This window comes from Sinohyriopsis cumingii, chromosome 2 (genome assembly GCF_028554795.1).
Source record: "Sinohyriopsis cumingii isolate HCF-2022 chromosome 2, ASM2855479v2, whole genome shotgun sequence".
NCBI classification, from domain to species: domain Eukaryota; kingdom Metazoa; phylum Mollusca; class Bivalvia; order Unionida; family Unionidae; genus Sinohyriopsis; species Sinohyriopsis cumingii.
In genome coordinates, this window is record NC_142962.1 from 39,228,437 (window position 1) to 39,248,098 (window position 19,662).

Below are 19,662 nucleotides of genomic sequence, written 5' to 3' on the forward strand. Positions count from 1 at the left end.
TAAATAAGTTATAGGAGTACCATTATACTGAAAGAGATAGCCAGGTTAAGCATGCAATCAATTTAGTTGTACCTCTCCCACTCAGTGAAGATTTAAGTGAAGGAATATTTACTGATGTTTGAGTGACAAATCTTTGGAATTCAGAAATTATGAAAGTTCTGGATCAGAAACTTTCACATTTGCAAGAACAAGAAAGAAATGAACTTAAACAGTTATTATTTGAATACAAGCACTTATTTCCAGATGTTCCTACAAGAACCAACACAATTTTCCATGACACTGAAATTGTAAATTCCAAACGTTTCAAACAACACCTCTGCAGGATGAACCCTCTCAAACAGGAATACTTGAAAAAAGAAATTCAATATTTGCTGGAGAATGATTTTTTAGAGCCCAGTAAAAGTGACATGCATACTTGTTCCAAAACCAGATAAATCTTTCCATATGTATACTGATTATAGGAAGGTGAATAGTGTGATAAAAACAGATTAATTCCCATTACCAAGAATTGATGACTGTATTGATAAGATCAGGAATGCCAAATATGTCACCAAATTTGACCTTCTGAAAGGAATTTGGCAAATTCCACTAATGGAAAGAGTAAAGGAAATTTTGGCATTCATAACTCCAGATGGACTTTACCAATATAAAGTAATGCCATTTGGAATGAAAGGGTCACCAAGTACATTTCAACATTTCATGAATATGATTACCTCTGGTCTAGACAATTGTGATCTACAATGACACATGGAAAGAGCATTTAGCAACAATTCAGAAATTCTTTGACAGACTCAGTGATGCATGTTTGACAATTAATTTATCTAAAAGTGAGTTCTGCCATGCTAGTGTAACTTTTCTAGGACACATCATGGGACATGGACAAGTTAAACCTACAGATGCCAAAGTCAAGGCTATCTTTGAATTTCCTGTACCTGTTAATAAAAGCAACTGATGCGATTTTTAGGTATGGCTGGATACTATCAAACATTTTGTTCCAATTTTTCTATAACTGCTGAACCCCTGACAAATTTATTGAGTAAGAAAACCAAATACTTTTGGACTGAAAAATGTCAGGAGGTTTTTGACAAGTTGATAGCCATACTTAAAAGTGTGCCAGTTCTTACAACTCCAAATTTTAGCCAATCATTTAAACTGTCTGTTGATGCAAGTGATGTTGGGTTGGAGCAGTACTGATTCAAGAAGATGAAAATGCTATTGCTCATTCAGTGTGCTATATTTTTCTCAGAAATTAAATAAGCACCAAAGAAATTACTCAACAATCGAGAAGGAATGTTCGGCTTTGATATTGGCATTACAACATTTTAAAGTTTACCTTAGTTCAGCTCCTTCTTTGATTATTGTATTTAGTGACCACAACCTCCTTACTTTCATCGGCAAGATGAAAAATAAAAATCAAAGACTATTAAGGTCAAGTTTGTTGTTACAGGAATATAATCTTGACATCAGGCACATCAAGGGAAAAGATAATTTAATAGCAGATGCACTTTCCCATGTATAACAATGTATTATTTCATATACACTGTGTGTAATTTATATGAGTTCTTTTTAACTTCATGTATATCAGTCTGTGGTAAAAAGAGTGCTTTATGTACAAATCTTTCTGTTTCTTTATGGGGGAAGTGTTATGTATATTTGATTTAATTATAGCTGATTTAATTTATATTAATTTCAATTTAATTGTTTGTTTTTCAGTTTTAAATTTTATTTATTTTTCATTACTTGCTGTTGTAATGTGAATTTATTCACTGGAGATGATACTTTTTCCAGAAAATATTTTGACCTTGACTGTTTGTTTTGTAAACACCAGGTGTTGATCTAGATCCTTACCTTGATTCAAAATTAGTAGCAACCACGTAAATAAGTTCTATTTTTATTTTAAAATGATTGGTTGTTGTCAAGGTCATGATGGGACAACGTGTTTAAGATGTAAACAATTTTTTAAAATTTTATTTTTTACGGTAAAATGATTGGTTTTCATCAGGGCCACACTGAGTGTAAGTGATTTTTAACAAGTACATAATTTTGACGAGGTTCTGGACATGATCACATGACCCCCTTTTTGCGTTTTAGAATATGATATAACCTTTATTTTGGAGAGATATTCTCGGTAGTAGTTGGGCTTTTTCTTTACACTGGAAGGTGTATGTTGTGCTGTTTGGAGTTATTTCAAATTATTTGGATTCAAAAGGATTACATTTTTTTCCTGGAAAATACGTGTGCTTATGTGAAATTGTTGAACAAGGACAGCTTTTATAAAAATTTATTCAGATTTCCAAAACTGGAGTGATATTTCTTGTTTCTACAAGGAACTGTAGACCTCAGCACTACAGATTACAGCATACATCATCATCTTCCATCTTGGATTCTTCGTCAGGATTCAAACTTGAAATCATTAGAACATTTTGTTATTAGGACTACTAAAATTGTATTTATTGATTATTCTTGGATTATTTTTGGATTCTTAAAACCTGTAAATTCATATTTTTTCATTTTTACATAATTTTTCCAGGGAAATAAATTATTATATTTTTCAAAGCTAGAAGTTTTCACTTTTTCTTGTGTTACTGTTTATTCAAACCTAAACACATAAGACTGGTATTAATTGTAACCACTCTCACTGTAAAATGGGATGGATACAAAATTATATATTCATCTACATCTAATTCGGGATGAATTCTTTCTTTTTGTATTTCACTATGTTGCAAACCGACCTCATGTGTTGCTTCTTTCTTCAAATGTTCACTATGTTGCAACCTGACTTAGTGTTGCATCCGTCTTCATATTTCATTATGTTGCAACCAGACTTGGTGGTGCTTCCTTCTTTGTATTTCTCTATGTTGCAATCAGACTTGATGTTGCTTCCATCTTCGTATTTCACTATGTTGCAATCAGACTTGGTGTTGCTTCCTTCTTCGTATTTCCTATGTTACAACCAGGCTTGGTGTTGGTTCCTTCTTTGTATTTCAGTATGTTGCAACCAGACTTGTTGCTTAACTCAGTGTTTTCATTACTGAATGCTATCTGCAAATATGCATCTTTTCTAAAATACTGCATCTTTTTCATGTTTGTAATGGATTTAATTAAACATGTCTATTCTATTTAATGTTATTCTGTAACAAATTGGCTTTGACCATACTTTTATAGCAACCAAACATGAAGAAATGCACATAATATTTTGATACAGAGAGTGTTCCTTTTGTATTAAAATCATAAAAAAATTTCACCTCCCTGTTTGAGTTTATCACCAGGTTGCTTTTTTATGTTATTTATGATTTTAAAAATTAGAATATTTGCATTGTGATCATGCTTTGCATGAACCGTGTTATCAGATTTTTGTCTGCAATCCTCACATGCTATTATTGCACATTAACATCAGTGCTGACCTTTAATCAGATATTACTCTTTTGATTGTGCTAGTTCACTAGCTGTGCTTATTGTAGATAAAACTGTTATCATTACATAAAGTGAAGGCAATACACACAAATGAATGTCAGGCTTAATCCGGTCTAATCTGCCTTAATCAGGTGGATCATCCCATTTCTTAGTAGTAAGGAAGCTTAGCAAAGTTCTCGTACAGGTTCAAGGAAGTTGCTCTGCAACAGTTTGTAAACCTTCAGTTCAATATGATGGTAATTTAATGTTTTCATGCAGGAGAAGGGAAATGGCCAAGAACTCGCAACAAAAATCGCTCACCAGCTCTTTTCTAAAAACCCACTCTCGATTTTAAAACTAGTTTTGTACTTTTTGTTTTGCAAATGGATAATCAATTGTGATTAATTTATCACATAATATACTAAAATTTAAAGTGGCAGATGTGGTCCCCTCTGCCCCTTACCAGATGTAGGAAAAATACGGCCAGCGACATGCTTTTATCCACCAATTTATATCATACAGTGGGCTTTAAAAATCACTAATATAGCCCATGGCTTGGAGGAAGTTGTCCATGCTTGTCCCTACCCCTGTCCCTAAAATTATGCCCTGAAAACTCTTAAAATGGTGGAGCTTCCGATGGCTTCAACTCCATCCCCACCCCGTTCCATCACGCAGACCTCCTTGCCAAGCTCTTTACTCTTCCCTCCAATGCATCCCCCCTTCAACAGCATTTCTGGGTCAGCCACTCAAATTAACTTTATATTCGTTCTTTAAAATTTGGCAACAAACAGTAAAACGCAAGTGCATTTAAGTGGTAACGGGATCTTATTCTATGTCGGGATATTAGTGTTGGTTGTTATTTGGAATACATCGGTTCTTTATCAAATAATTTTGCAGATGAAAACAAAGCTTGAAAGAAAAAAATGCATCTAGACATAGCGGATTTAAAAGCCAGATTCAATCTCAATGACGATATATTAAAGATAGTGCATGATGCACTTCAACAGCTGGTATCGGAAAGGCTTTCCACTTATGTACTCACTCAGGTAGGAGTAGAACTTTACTCCTTCATGATCTCCGTAGACTTTGCTCCTGATAAATTCCCACTTGAAATTTGTATCACTCTCACACCGCACAATGTCCGTCTGATACATTAAACACCAGTCGTATTATTCAACATGCTTTAAAATACGAGGAATTCAGTGGTTGTGCATATTCTGCCAATTTGCCTTTTAAAAAACTCCATGTTATAGGGATAACAGGCCAAATTTAAAATTCTATCTCAGGTTAATAAATATGGTATTTTTGAGAAGGTCTAAGCATCAGAAATAACAAATTATCAAATAAAGTATACTCCTTTTCGTGGTTTTTGCTCATAGCAAGTGCAGACAACTTATTTTTTTGCCTGCCCCAAAAAAAATTCTCCAAAAAATGAGCATTTTTTTATACAGTGTGTATATTGAAAACCAATCTGGTAATGTAAAGCTTTTTTGGGTTAATTAATGAAGAAGTCACTAAAGAATATAACCAGACTGTTCCTGAGGCATAATTTACAAATGTATGTGGTATATAAAAGGAAATTATGGGCAAATGTGCCTCAGCCAATCCAGAATTTGCAGTTTAATTGCTCAGAATTTACATTTATGAGTGTATGTCCAATCCAAAAATCATATTATGTGTAAAACTTGTTTTTATTCATGTTTTATTCGTATGAAAGTGAAAAACAAAAGGAATTGGTAACATCTGCCGCCTTACTTTTCAAAAGAAATCTATAAGGACAATGTAACAACACAATCCAGGTACTTATTCCTTTTTAAATGCCTACCAGTATTAGAATTCGTTTAGACTAATTCATTTAAAAATATTTTTTTTTTAGTGTCTGAAGTTTATATAAAATATTGATTTTTCTCTAATATTTCCTGTGAAAAGTTAAATACAGTACTGTATATGCTTTTTTTTACATTTATTTATATATTTATTTTGCAGTTGCTTTATTGCATAGTTGGATTGTACTGGCATTTTTTTGTCATAACAATATTAACTTATTTTTTAAACAGTGTAAAATAACAATAAAATCACAGACAAATGAAGAGGTTTATACGGGGGGGTGGGGGGGCTATGGATATGCTACAACAGCCTGAGCTGTGAGTAACCTTAAAAACTTTAAAAGTTTTGTTTAAATTATTACAGGTTGGGGGGGTCTTATTCTTAAATGGAAAACAATTACATCTCATCTGTGAAGATACAAGTATAAATTTGCATTAATCTTTTTTATTACTACATTAATTTCATATCCAAAGGTATCAAGCACGTTTTATACTATTTTGTAGCAGTAATAATAAAAACAAACTGCTGGTTACAGGTAGTGGTAGCAACAATATTTATATTCATTGAGTATATAGTTGCTACCAAGGAGTCTGACATTTTGTCAATAAAGTACCTTACAATAAATCACCTTAATGTACTATAAATATATGTATATTTATTATACTGATATGGTGATTTCATGTTGTCACAGATTTTATTGTACTTTATTGATAAAACGTCAGACTCAGTGATTGCTACCTCTACCAGGTGCTCAAGGGAGAGAACTGACACATTGTCAGTTAAAGATGAGACAGGTGGTCTGTAATAATACAACCTTATTCCCACATAATGAAGATAAGTACCACAATATTCTTGGCACATTCTATATTTAGATACATAAATAAAGCCTCTGCAGCATGAAACCCTCCATGATCCACATGTTTTGTGGATTTTTCCAGAAAATATTCTCTGAGCCATATCAAATTCTTACCAATAATGTATAGTTTAAAAGAAAGGCCAAATGGTTTCCTTTGCGCAGGTTATCACGTAAAATGTTCCCTCTATTCATGAAATTACCCAATCAAAGTTAAAAGAATGGGAGCCCTGTAAAGAGGGTTACCCTCTCTGTACAAAAATAGTAAGATTGTGGCACTCGGCCAACTGAAGCGCCCTCAAGTTATGTTGTTATCACTATATGTTTAGACCAACAAGTTGTAACTCCACCCCTTTTTCACTTGTTGATGTGATTGATGGCGGAGAACAACTGTCTGAGGAATGATTTGTGCTGGAGTGTCAGCTTTGTTGACTAGGCATATTATTGAGCCACTCACTACTGATTAATAAATTTAATTTGACTGATCTTTATATGCGGACAGTAAGTATAATCCCTCTTCTTTTGAGCTATGGCATTAAATCCTTCAGAGCACTCACATTTTTATTATTAATTCCTGTCAAAACAAACCACCTATGCATCCATTTGTTACTGAACTCAATTGCTGATGTACGGGGGAAAGCAGCATCTCCCCAATAGTCTGAAAATACCTCATCCTTTATTTCTACCCTCCTACCGATTTCCCTAACACTGGCATCCTCTGTGCCTTTCATCCTTAACAGACTTTCCATACTAATACGGCACCATATTGTGTACACTTTGGGCTAGTTTAGTTTACTCAGACAACAAAGTGATGTAGTTCATCCTGTTTGGTAATAGCTGGATAATTCAGTAAATTACCATAATGTTAAGAGTTTAAAGTTTTATACCTTTGCACAAATGAACAAAGAAATTATACCACTTCAGACTATAGTCTTACAATGTAAGATGTCTACTCTGATATATGTTTTTGGGTCCCTGTCTTATTGCCTAAAAAATGGCATTATGTAGTGTGTTCCCATGTCGACTGAGAGGGGAACAAAAGGACACATTTTCAGGAATTTTTAACACACAGCAGCCCATATTAATGCTTTTCCACAAATTGATGTCCTATTGCATTGGTTTGACTTTCCTTACTCTGATGTCTGTTTTGTAATAATTTCACATTTTGACAGATGCAAAAAGATGTGTTTTCAAGTTCTTTTAACCTATATTTCAGTTAGCTGGAATGTGATGGAAGCTGGGAATGCCAAAATCAGATTAAGTTGAAGTATGTTTCTTTAACGAAATAAATAAATATATACTAATGTTGAAGAAAGTGTTTAGATAACCTCATTTTGTTCAAGATTGGCTTTCCTGGATTCCATCATATTCCAGCCAACTGAAATGTCGGTCAACGTAACTGAAAAAAAACACTTTCATTTGCTTGTGTCAGAATTCGAATTTATTAGAAAAGAGACACCAGAGTAAGTCAAGTTAGACCAAAGCAATGTGACTTTAATTTGTGGAAAAGCATCAATAATGGTTGCCAAGTCTGTGAGATATTCCTGAAAATGTGGCCTATCAATTTTATCATTCCCCAGTCAGTAGACATTGTGTACATCGTCATGATTTATTGATGGGTGTAAAAACTATCATAAATTGTCCCTTAAATCAAACTAATAATGGTGCTCACTTACTCACCAGACCCAAGAAATGCCATCCGGCTGTGGCTCAATGCTACTGGTTGAAGAAATAAAAGGTCAGAGATTAGGCCTTGTGGAGCTAGATCTGTTGATGAATCAGATAAATCCTCCAAAGTACTCACATTTTATGTTGGAACAAATCACTTATGCACCCATTGGCTATTGAGCATTGTTTGTGAAATATATGTGTTGTTGTTTTGATTTGATGTTAATGAATAACAGCTGTGAATTAGCAACTTAACTGAGTTCTATTTGATTTTAGCAGGATCAGTTAAAGTTTATCCTGTGGGTTAATTTCAACCCCTGCATATAAATATGGTCAATAGCTGTATCCTAATATCTGCTTTTGACCATTATACAATTGACCATACCACAAAAATTATTATGTGCACAGTCACTGAAAGCAATTTCATATCTGTGTACATAGAAGAGAATTGCCTGTCATATAGTAATGATTTATTTAGGAAATAAGGCCTAGTTTTGTTATAAAACTGATGAGAAGGTGAGAGTTGTTTTGCTTGGTAATATTTATAAAACATTTTTACATTAAATTTTTAATTAAATGCTTAAGTTGTAAATTATGACTCTGAAATTTGGGTGTTTGGCTAACAAGGCATGTGCTGGTGTTGTGTATAAAATTGTAAATTGATAAAATACCCCTCACTTCCTCCTCATGTGTTTGAAAGACACGATTGATACTAATTATATCAGGAGGATGTTTGCTGAAATTAAGATTTGTGGATGTACAGTGTGCCCCTTAAGACAGTATATCAGTTACAATGATTTGTGGATGTAGTGTGCCCCTTAAGACAGTATATCAGTTACAATGATGATACAGTTAGTGTTTTGCTAACTATAAAATCTAAGATGAGCTATATTTTGACTGGCTGAAAAGATAGGAGGTTAAAATAATGTAGATTATAAATTTAGTAGTACTGAATCAATAATTTTAATATTCTAGTCAAAGATAAGATGTGATGTTTCATCAAAAATGTACATCAGTACACATGCTGCATAGGAGCTGTTCAGGAAAGAAGTAGAGCATCCTAAAACTTGGGCAGGATGTACTGGAGGGGCAGTGTGTACAGTGTAGCTGAAAACTTAGAAACAATTTGATCTTGAAATCAACAAAGAGATTATTTCAGATGTGAAACTCATAACATAATTTTATATTCTTTATGAAATTGGGAAAATGGTCACATCATTCTTAAAATTTAGTCTTGTAGTGTGATGAAACCTTGAAAAAGTGTGATATGAAGCAATGAAGATTTAGTGGCAACTTCAGTTAATGTGCAAAGAATAAGGGTTGGTTTTGTTTTGTGGGTTTTAACACCATTTAAACACATCACAAGCTGTACATTGTGGCCAGTTTATTTGACGAAGAAAGAATCTAGAAAAAAAAACCTGACCCATGGGAAGTTACTGGCAAGCTTTCTCACATACCCACAGGCTGAGACTGGAACTTGTGGGCAAAAGCAAATGATTGGTAAATGCATGCTTCTTAGACCACATGGCCACCTTGGCCCCCAGATAAGAAGGTGCAGTTGGAGTATGGTGGATATAGAAGGAAGCTGAAATGAGCTGCACCATTGAATATTCCATTCTTTTCAAATTAATAAATCATTAATTAAAGGACAGATTTTCTCTTTGCATAAATTTAGTTTCCTTTGTCATTAATTGTCTTCTGTGCTGTGTTACACTAGGGGCTCTCAGAGACTTTATTTTGCAACCTGGCTGACCACAAATCTTGAATTCTTCATTTCCAGATACATTGTTTTAAAATGGACGTTCATTGCCATCTTAGAGCTTTTATCACCTTTAACAACTTTGGCCATTACTAGCACCAATATAGACATGGACAGACATCCACTAAAAAAATATAGTAGGTGTATTTTTCAGTTTTTTTTATCCTGACAAAAAACCAAAAAACCATGCCTGGAGGGATGAACAGGGTCAATATTTGAGGGACATAGGACCACAAGATTGTGAGAAATGCATGATTCTGCACAGAAGGTGCAACACTGATATGGTTTGTTGACATGACTTTGGAGTAAACAAAATCAAGTGTGATGTTCATCCTTGATAAAATTGGATATGCCTTGTTAATGTTGTTTGATGCATGATAAGTAGATCAAATTGTTCATGATATTAGATATTTGATTCAAATGTAACTTTCATATTTTTGCATTTAAATGATTTTAGGATTTAAAAATAGAATTTATGTTGAAGTTAGAAATATAATAAAGTATAATATAAACATTTTCTTTTCACATGCATTCACACAGTCATACTTAATTAGAAAGAGAAACACTTGTAAAAAGATCAGTAGTGTCTGTCTCACTCAAACTCTCTGCTTGTCTGTTCCATACAAAATACTGTACAAGGGTGTCTCTTTATTCAGCACGATACAAGAAATCTTAAACATCAGTTTTCTCTACAAATAACGAACAATCCCAGCCATAGAAATTTCAGTTTTTACTCATGAGTTTCTTTTTGACTCTTGAGCTGATGGGACAAGGGGCAAATAACTCTTCAGTTTTAAAATCTGTTAAGAACCGTACTACAGCTTATTGGTATGGGGAGAACTGAATACAATCTTTTTTCAGTAGATTATTATATTGATGAGACTATTTTTCTTCTTCTTCTTCAGAGCATTTTGATTGCCATTGGAGTGGTATTTTTGACAGTTCTTTTTTTCCTCTTCTATAGAATATGGAAAATAAAGACAAAAGGTAAAGATTTATTTATTTTGATTATACTGGTGTATTATTTTGGTTTTAATAAGCACGTGTATGCATCTTTTGAGAGAGAATTATGCTTAATGGTTAACATTATTGTAATATTATGTCACCATAAACTGTGAATTTACTATTTTTCATGGACTTGCAATAATGGACAGATGGAGGGTATCAATATCAGCAACACTTTATTTTTAAAAGCTTGGAGATCTTTTAACAAAAATAGTCAATATTGACACTTTATTTTTAAAAGCTTGGAGATCAATTTAGCAAAATTAGTCAATATTGACACTTTAATTTTGAAAACTTGTAGATCCATGTAAAAAAAATAGTATTTACACTTTGTATTTGAAAGCTTGGAGATCCATGTAACACAAAAAGTCATTGTTAACAGTTTGATTTTAACAGCTCAGAGATCCATCTACCAAAAATAGTATTGACATTTTATGTTTAAAAGTTTGGAGATCTATGTAGCAAAAGTGGTCAATATTGACACCTTATTTTTAAAAACTTGGAGATCCATGTAACAAAAATAGTCAGTATTGACACTTTATTTTTAAAAGCTTGGAGATCCATGTAACAAAAATAGTAATTATAGTTTTCTAGCACTTTTCATGTAATCTTACTGAAAATATTGTTTGATCTATTATTAGTTTTGCCAAGCCAGAATGCAGCTCCAAAGAAGTACAGATTCCGAAAGAGGGACAAGGTCATCTTCTTTGGGAAGAAAATGTTGAGAAAGGTATTCTTTTATATTTATATCTCTCTGCATTCAGATGCTACACAGTCTATTATGTCATTTGCACATCTTATTGATTTACGAGGATTCAAAAAACCCAACCTAAAACTGAGGGTTTCTTGCTAGGCATAAATCATAAGAAGTAATAAACATGACTTTCGGATCAAAAGATTTATCCTGTATATTGAAGACCTTTTGCTTGTATATAGATTGTGATATGCACAGAAAAGAATTATTGCAGATTTGCTTGCTTGTTAGGCCAAAGAAAAGTTAAATATATTTTAGAAAATAATCTCAGGAACAGGTGAATGACTAGTCAGATATGTAACACGTCATAGTAATGTCTGATCTATCAAAACACACCTCTCCTTACTTGATGCTATTTTTATGTACATTATCTATTGATGAAGTAACACATACTGATTCATGGTTGAAATGTTCTGGAACATATAAAGCAACAAAGGAGGGATGAACTAACTCAGATACATTCTTCTTATTCATAGGTTCGGAGCTTCTCAAAAAATACATTCAGTGCTGCAGGATTAGGACCTATAAAGGGACGGGGAATCAAAAAGAAAGAACTAATGATTTTAGCAAAAAGGTAATTAGTATAAGTCACACGGGTCATGAAAGCATTCAACACAAACCTTTTCAGTAATAGGTGTCATTTTTTTAAATTTGATTCTCTATACCTTTAAGTGGCAAGTATTCACTTCATTTGGATTTGTATACATCCATCTTCCTTTTGGAAGGTCATTATTTAGATGGCCCAAGAGATGCATGCAGCAGAATCAATGGTAAAGTATGTAGACATTTTTGAATGAAATTAACCTAAAGGTGTGATCTATTACAATCCGGATTGAATGTCACATGCTGTGATGTCACATTGAAAGCTACACATATTGATAATCAGATTCGTACTACTCTCGATTGTGAAGATTCCACTCGATGAGCTCTTATTTTGATCCAAGTTTAGTACATGGCCACCATTGTAAAAGTCTGTAGCGATAGATAATTTTCATCTGGAAGATTCTTGGTGACAGTTAAGGTGAAGAGCATTGAATAATCAGGATTGAATAGACTTTGGTTTAAAAAAAATTAGCGTTAAATTTCAAATGAACAATTTATATTCAATTTAAAATGAGTAAATGTGCATACATGACCCCTGTGACTTGTACTATAGTATACCCTTACATATTTTAGAGTGGTAGTATTCTTTGTGTGTGTGTGAGTGTGTGGATACACTGTTTTCTATTTTTAGCATGCCAGGATAACTCGCAAACGAGCTTATAATGTGGGGTTAGGGGCCAATTCTTACACTGTAAATAACAGTATATTATGAAATATTGATTAATTAAAATTTTAATAATGTCTACTGGTGGAATTAATTTACAAAATAAATATCAATTAAATAAGTCTTGTGAAGTGAAATCATAAGCGTGATATGCCCCGTCTTGTATTCAGACAGAAGTATCAGTCGACTATCACAGCAGTACTTGTGAGCATTTCCATGAGAATCCTAATTAGGTCCTATGTTTTTATCTTGGACTTGGAGATGCATTGGTTGCATGCATGCAGTATTTAAAAGTTGACCTGAATTATATTATTATATTGATTTTAATTTTGCATCAAATCAAGTAGAGGGGGTAAAATAAATAAAAGTTAAAAGGTGTGCAGATCCTACCTGCATAAGAGCTAGTGGTCACATTTGTTTGCTAAGTCAACTTGTCAACTCATTTCAGTTAACTAATCAATCATTGCAATTACATATAACGTAATTAAAGTATCCTAACATTAATCAATGGTTTATCATACTCGTTCACAAATATGATCAACAGTAGCAAAAGAACCAAGCAAAAGGTGTACTTGGTGCATGAAAAGCTTAATTTCACAGGGTTCATGGATAAGTGAGTTCCAAAGATTATAGTGAAATTGAAATTCCCAAATTGGCATTCTTAGCTTTGCTCAAGCAAGAGCAGTAATTTGTCTTTAACTTGCAATTAAATCACATCATCATTATTTTGTTAATATAATAATTTTAAAAATATAGTTTCAGTATTATTCCTTGAAAACTTATCAATCTTTGTTTATGTAAAGAATCTTGTTTTATCCTGAATCTATAGTAACACTAGAATCTATCCGCATTCATGTGCAAAAGCAGTGACGTAATTCACAACTTTTTGCTGGTTTGTCTATGATGTGGGTTGAAACTGCTTGGAGTAATGCTTTCAATGATATGTCAGAGATTGGATATATTGAAAATTAATGTAATTTATACAGAAAAGCAAAGAACTTCATTAGAAAAAGGTATTTATTAACAATTATTTATAACCTGATTATTTAACTTGTATTCAGTCATTTAACTTGCCCTTGCCACCTTTCTCACTGTCAGTGTCCATTCCTTTCTTAATTGTTCAAATGTCCCTCAGTAACTCCTACTTGCTGAATACAAATGGTCAAGAACTGAACTTAGACACAAAGACACAGTGATCCCATTCAAGAGTGTTCTTAAAACTCACCTATTTTGACTGCAAGAACAAACTTAAAGACCTAATAATGTTTCCTACCTTAAATATTTTCAGCATGTTTTTATGTTTTCTAATTTCATGGTGTTTGTTTTTTGTAATCATGTCATTATATATAGGTTTTTTTGTAGGTGTTACCTAATGTTGTAAAGCACTTAGACCTTCTAAAGATTAGGTGCTATACAAAGTCCTCATTATTATTATTATTACATGTATATGTTACTTTTTTGCAATTAAGTCATGATCAGATAGGTGCTTTGCACTCTGTGTCCACACTGTTATATCTAGAATGATGAAACTTGGAAAAGGGAGTGCATCTTGAAGAGTACTTTACTGAATAAGTTGTTTTGGAGCTTGTCAGGTACTTTTAAAGTCACTTGTCCATGGGACAAGTAATTTCAAAACTAAAAATTAAACTGTGCCTTGACCAGATGTCCAGGTTATTGAGACCTATTGGTTAGTAATTTCCAGAATCAGTTTTGCCACAATAGTGCCTACACAGAAAGGACTGGCATGGGATGTGCTGCTTACAGTAGTCTTGTTATAGAATTTCCAATCCTCATAGTATGCAAACATGCAAATGTGATCATGGAAGGAAAAACAAACAACTAAGTTTTTCTTGAAGTTTAAACATGACAATCTGTGACTCAGAAGAGTACTATTCTCAGTAGGGGACTCTTGATATCTTGTATCGGGGTTTGGATTGTGAGACATATGAATAATTTTTATCATGTGATAGCATTTGTCATGTGAATGTCATCTAAAAGGATGGTACATTATTGTACATTTTGTACAGAATCCTTCTCTTTTTAGACTGTTGAACCTGAAGAGGGAATCTCAGCCTCAACTGCGACTTAAGGAGCCTCCCAGTTCTTTCTTTGAGGCTGATGCATCTGAGTTAGAGGAGGATCCCAGGATTCCTTCGGAGGTCTTTTACTTGCTGAAAAGTGTCAGGTCAGTGCACATCCTACTCATGAAGTTACATGTGGTACTGCATTAGTAAATACACTAGTCTTGTACCTCTGAGGTCCCTTGTTTGATCCTTTGAAGCCTTAAAGCTGGCGGTGTAATAGTTTGGTGGTTTGGATAGCACATCAATAATGCACTTGTCCTCAGCAGGCTTAAGTGTAGTGGTATGTGTTGGCACCTTTAACCCTTTACCTCATAGAGCATAGTGACAAAGTGCAGCTCGCTATACATAGAACACAGGTTACCTAGTCGACCACATACACATAGCTTGCCTGTGAACTATTAAGCAATGTAGTGTATGTTACGTTTAACAGCAATTTTAACCATTTTACATTTTTGGTACACATCTATTACATGTGGAACAATTTAAGAGTAAAGTCCGACTGTTATAGCTGTGTAATTATTTATCATGGAAGAATTTGTTATGTGCTTTAAAATCTGGAGAGAATTCGTTCACCGTCATGTCTGAGGCCGTGTGACCAACCGTAGAGCTGCCATTTCTCATACTCGAAATTTACAAGTTTTTCATCCGTGTCTACATCACTAAGTCATCTAAATTTGATAATTTATAAAAACTAATTGCAGCCTATATCAATATCAGAGCCTTTACCTAGGTTATTGAATCTTTCATAGTTGTGATTCTAATCATGAAAACTTCATAAGTACTGAATGAAATCCGCGACCGCCATTTTGGAGAGTGGAGATTACGACCCAGTTACTTTAAATGGCAGATATCGACCAGAACATAAACAGTGACCACGTGATCTGATGTAATTGTCATTCACAGAAGTGAATGTAGTATCTAATAAGGGGTTTTTCCCCAAAGGTGGCGCTACGAAAACCGGCTTAAAATGGCTGATGTTTACAGCAGACGTCAAAAGGCGCTTCTATGGGACTTTTGTAGAAGCGTCAAAAGTCGCTTCGAAGCGACTTTTGTAGAGGCGTCCAAAGACGGTTGTATGAGGTAAAGGGTTAAGGCCAGTGGTTTCCTCTGGCTTCTCCAGTTTCATCCACGTCATCATCTAGCCTGAGTTACCAACCTGCTATGGCTTTTATTGCTACGCAATGGATAGCCAGACTAGGTATGTGGAAAAAAATGAAATGAGGTCCAAATTTTAGGGTGATTTATGGTGCTGTAGATGTTAATTAAGGTAAATTAAATTAATTAAGAGTACAAAGCATGCCATTTTAAACTTTAAGGGTAAGAAAACTAAAAGAATCTATAGCAGTCAGGAAGTTGGTTTCAAATGATAGTGTGAATGGTATTTAGTGCATCTTTATATAGTTGGTCTTGATTGAAAATGGTGCAGATTTGATGTCCATTACGGCCACCAGAATGATAAATCTTGTCATTACTACTCCTTCTGAATGGAAAGTCAGATCAACATGGGTTTTCATCCTAAGACTTCTTGCAATGTCTAGTTGGTCATAATTGAATATAGTGCCAATCTGACCGCCAATAAAGGTGCCGTGGTAGCCATCTTGAAAATATTGATCTCAGTAGTCCTTCTAGATAGATGGTCATAGTGATATTGTTTTTCTTGTGCTGTTTTGTTGGGTCCAGATGGAAATACACTGTAGTACCATTCATTCAGACATACAGTATGGTCACTATAGCAGTCATTTTGAAGGTCTCATTATTGCTTCTCTGGGTAAAGGGAAATTCATATCAATATGGGGTTTTTACCAAAAGACTTATGGTGACTAGTTGGCTCTTAATGAAAATAATGCCAATCTGTCATCTTGAAAATCTTGTTATTGGTTTCTTCTGAATGGATTTCACTATGTCTTATGATATCCAGCTGGACCTAAATGAAAATGGTATCAGTCTTTCATCCAATATGGCTGCCACAAGGGCCATCATGAAAATATTGTTATTATTACTTCTCCAGAATGTATGGTTATGTATACCTGAGATTTTCAGCAAAAAATTCTAATGATGTCTAGTTTGGTCATAAGTGATAATGGTGCTGATCTAACTTTCAATATGGCCAATTTGAAAATCTTATCGTTCAAGAATACCAGAGATGGATTCAACACTTATTGGTCAAAAACAAAGAAACAAGTTTTATCTTGGATTTCTAGTCTAGTCTCTAGTCTTGGTCAGTAGATTATCAGTCCATTTTAGGAATTCTTGCTTATGAATTGTTTGGTCATAGATTAGCAGTCCCTTTTAGGGATTCTTGCCTATGAATTGTTTGGTCAGTAGATTGTCAGTCCCTTTTAAGGATTCTTGCTTATGGATTGCTGTGAAACTTAGTATATATTATTGTCAGCAGTTGAAGATGCTCATATTGATATGTATTGCAGATGAATGCAGTGTAACACAAAGTATTGTGAATGTAATCAGTCTTGCATGCTTGATCTTGTTTACCCATTAGCATGTCATGGCTTCCATAATCACTCAGTCCTGTGTCATAAATGGACTCTTCCATTACTCAAGTACCAACATGGCAGATTACATGTACACAGAAACCACACTTTTTTAGTATGAATCAGATTAATGGTTTGTCCTGTATGTTGACAGAGATGGTAATATTATCTGCATTTTGAGACGTTCATGTGAAAATTCACTGAGCTACAAAATTCATAATCCTGAGTTACAAAAACCAATTCATCTATTTGTTATGGTTTAGATAGCCACCATGACCTGTATGTTATAGCTTCGCTAACAACAGTTCAACTTGTCCTACCCATGTTATTTATATCAAACGGTCAGACTAAATACCTTTGTTGGTGCTAAAGTTTTCCAAGTATTTGACAAATTTTGCCCTCAAAATACTGACACATTCAATTATGAAGCTTACGGGGGAAGGACTTTATTCTGGAATTTAACATTCTGCATCTGATCCCCATACAACTTTAGTCATTATATTAGTATTTTCTTTCATAATTCCCATCTTTCATTTATATTTTGATTTATTTTCTACTTATGAATTTCTGCATGTTTCTTTGTTAAGAAATTTAGTCCCCTACATCATTTATACTTCCACAAAAGTACAATACACTATCTAGTGCTAGTGACTTCATATAAAAAATCTGCAGTGATTTTGAAGCAAAAAATATAAAGACAGTTACACTGACCCTCTGAAAAAATATCCTATCATCCTTTGAGAGCTGATATTAGATACTGAGTTGACAGATATTTATAGCAATTCATGTGTTCCATTTGCAAATCATAATGCTGTCATTATGATAGTCTCCATCATCACAAGAAAGCCATTGTTTTGTTGTTCACATGAGCTTGAGCTTTGTGCTTCATTATATGCCACCATGCTAACTTAATTTGCAGAAAAGTCTTTTTTCAGCCTTGGTGACCTGAAGATCACAAAATCAATAAGTGGCTTTACAAACCTTTGTCATTTTTTTTGGCATTGGTCTTGAGTTATTTTGTGGAGACCATATTTTTTCTTGGAGACCTTCTGAACGTGACCTTTAACCTGATCATCCCCCTCCAGTCAGTAGCTGTCTTTCTTGTTCATATGCAAGTCATCTGTTAAGTTTAGTCTAGACATGTTGTTCAGAATTTAAATATTTTTGTTGGAATAAGGTTTTCTTCTTCAATCCTTGTGACTGTGACCCTTGAATTTTTGTCCCCAAAGTGAATAGATGTCTTTCTTGTCTCAAATTCAGTCGGTCCACGAAGTCTGGTCAAAGTAGGACATGAAGAATTCAGAACCCTGTGTAAGTGAAAATAATAAGGAAAGCAAGTCTTTATGAACTGGCTTGTAAGTGCCATTTGACTGAGTTGCAGATGAGACACCTGATTCAGGAAATGTTATTGCAGATGTTGGAGACTTTATCATAACACTTTTCTCATCTCTCTACTGTGGAATAGGTACAGAAATAGAGTTTGCTCACACTTTTTTGCAGCTTGTTAGGTATAAGTCATCTACCATGCTTGAACAGGGCCAGAGTGCCAGTAAGTTCATTCGCATGGGACTTTTGTTCTGACCTCACCAGTTTATATCACCAGCCCACGTGCCATCTTTGCTGTCTAAAATATCTGAACATCAGACCAGTCATTTCATTTGGCAGATCAGCGTTCAACACTGTCAGCAACTAGAGGATAGTTACTTCAGTGAATTGGACTGCAAACTGGCTGCCTGTTCTGTTTTATAGGGATCCAACCAGTTTGTCCATGACTTTCCAGCTGCCTGCCCAGCTGGCCAATTTAAGCACAAGCCATATTGGTTGCCTCTCTGCCAGTTTAGGTAATAGGTATATCTTGTTGGCAGACGTTTTAATTTGTCTGTGGATGAAACCATTTCTTCCCTTCAGTTTGGTATGCTGAACATGGATGGAAGGTGTCCACAAGGAGGACAATGACTTTAGTGAGTGTAGGAAAGATTCCCAAGTTCAAGTTCTGTGTGGATGCAGATGATGAAAACAGCACCCATCCTTCCATTTGCTCCCACAATCAGCAATGGTTAAATAGATTTTTAACTTTTGGGCCAAATCTGAGACCCTGGAAACTTTATATCCTTCTTGGAGATCCAACTACCGGCATGGTTCCCTGCCAGCTGGTACCATACCTACTTGGACTTCTTCCACTTAAAAGTCCCTTAGCTTGGACAGATATTTGTAGCAGTAAACATGACCAATGTACATTTGTATAAAACTGATCATTGTATTTTTAAAGTGACTTACTAGCTGATGCATAATATAGTAACTTTTTTATCATTGCTTAATCTGGCATCTCAGGTATATTGACTTACTGCATTGCCCAGGTGCTAAACAGCGCAGCATACCACACCATGACTAATATTTTTATGGCTTGACCTAGTAGGATGAGATGCCTTCCTTCGTTTATCATACTTTTAGCCACATTTTTCTATGAGCCTTCATTACCTTTTCACTCTTCCTTGCAGTTTTTTGATCATTTCAAAGATGTTCTGAAACAGGCCACACAAGAACTGGTTCTTAAGCTTACATT

General features: G+C 34.3%; 1 protein-coding gene across 1 annotated transcript in view; it reads left to right on the plus strand.

Moving 5' to 3' along the window:
- The first annotated feature begins 4,282 nt into the window (after positions 1 to 4,282).
- The window catches only part of LOC149804687 (patatin-like phospholipase domain-containing protein 7), a 141,285-nt gene continuing 125,905 nt past the window's right edge, over positions 4,283 to 19,662 (plus strand). Inside the window, exons 1-5 of the mRNA XM_089943067.1 lie at positions 4,283 to 4,439; positions 10,406 to 10,487; positions 11,147 to 11,235; positions 11,736 to 11,833; positions 14,571 to 14,711. Coding sequence (XP_089799193.1) covers positions 4,317 to 4,439; positions 10,406 to 10,487; positions 11,147 to 11,235; positions 11,736 to 11,833; positions 14,571 to 14,711 — 533 coding nt within the window. The 5' untranslated portion in view covers positions 4,283 to 4,316. The remainder of the gene's footprint in view (positions 4,440 to 10,405; positions 10,488 to 11,146; positions 11,236 to 11,735; positions 11,834 to 14,570; positions 14,712 to 19,662) is intronic.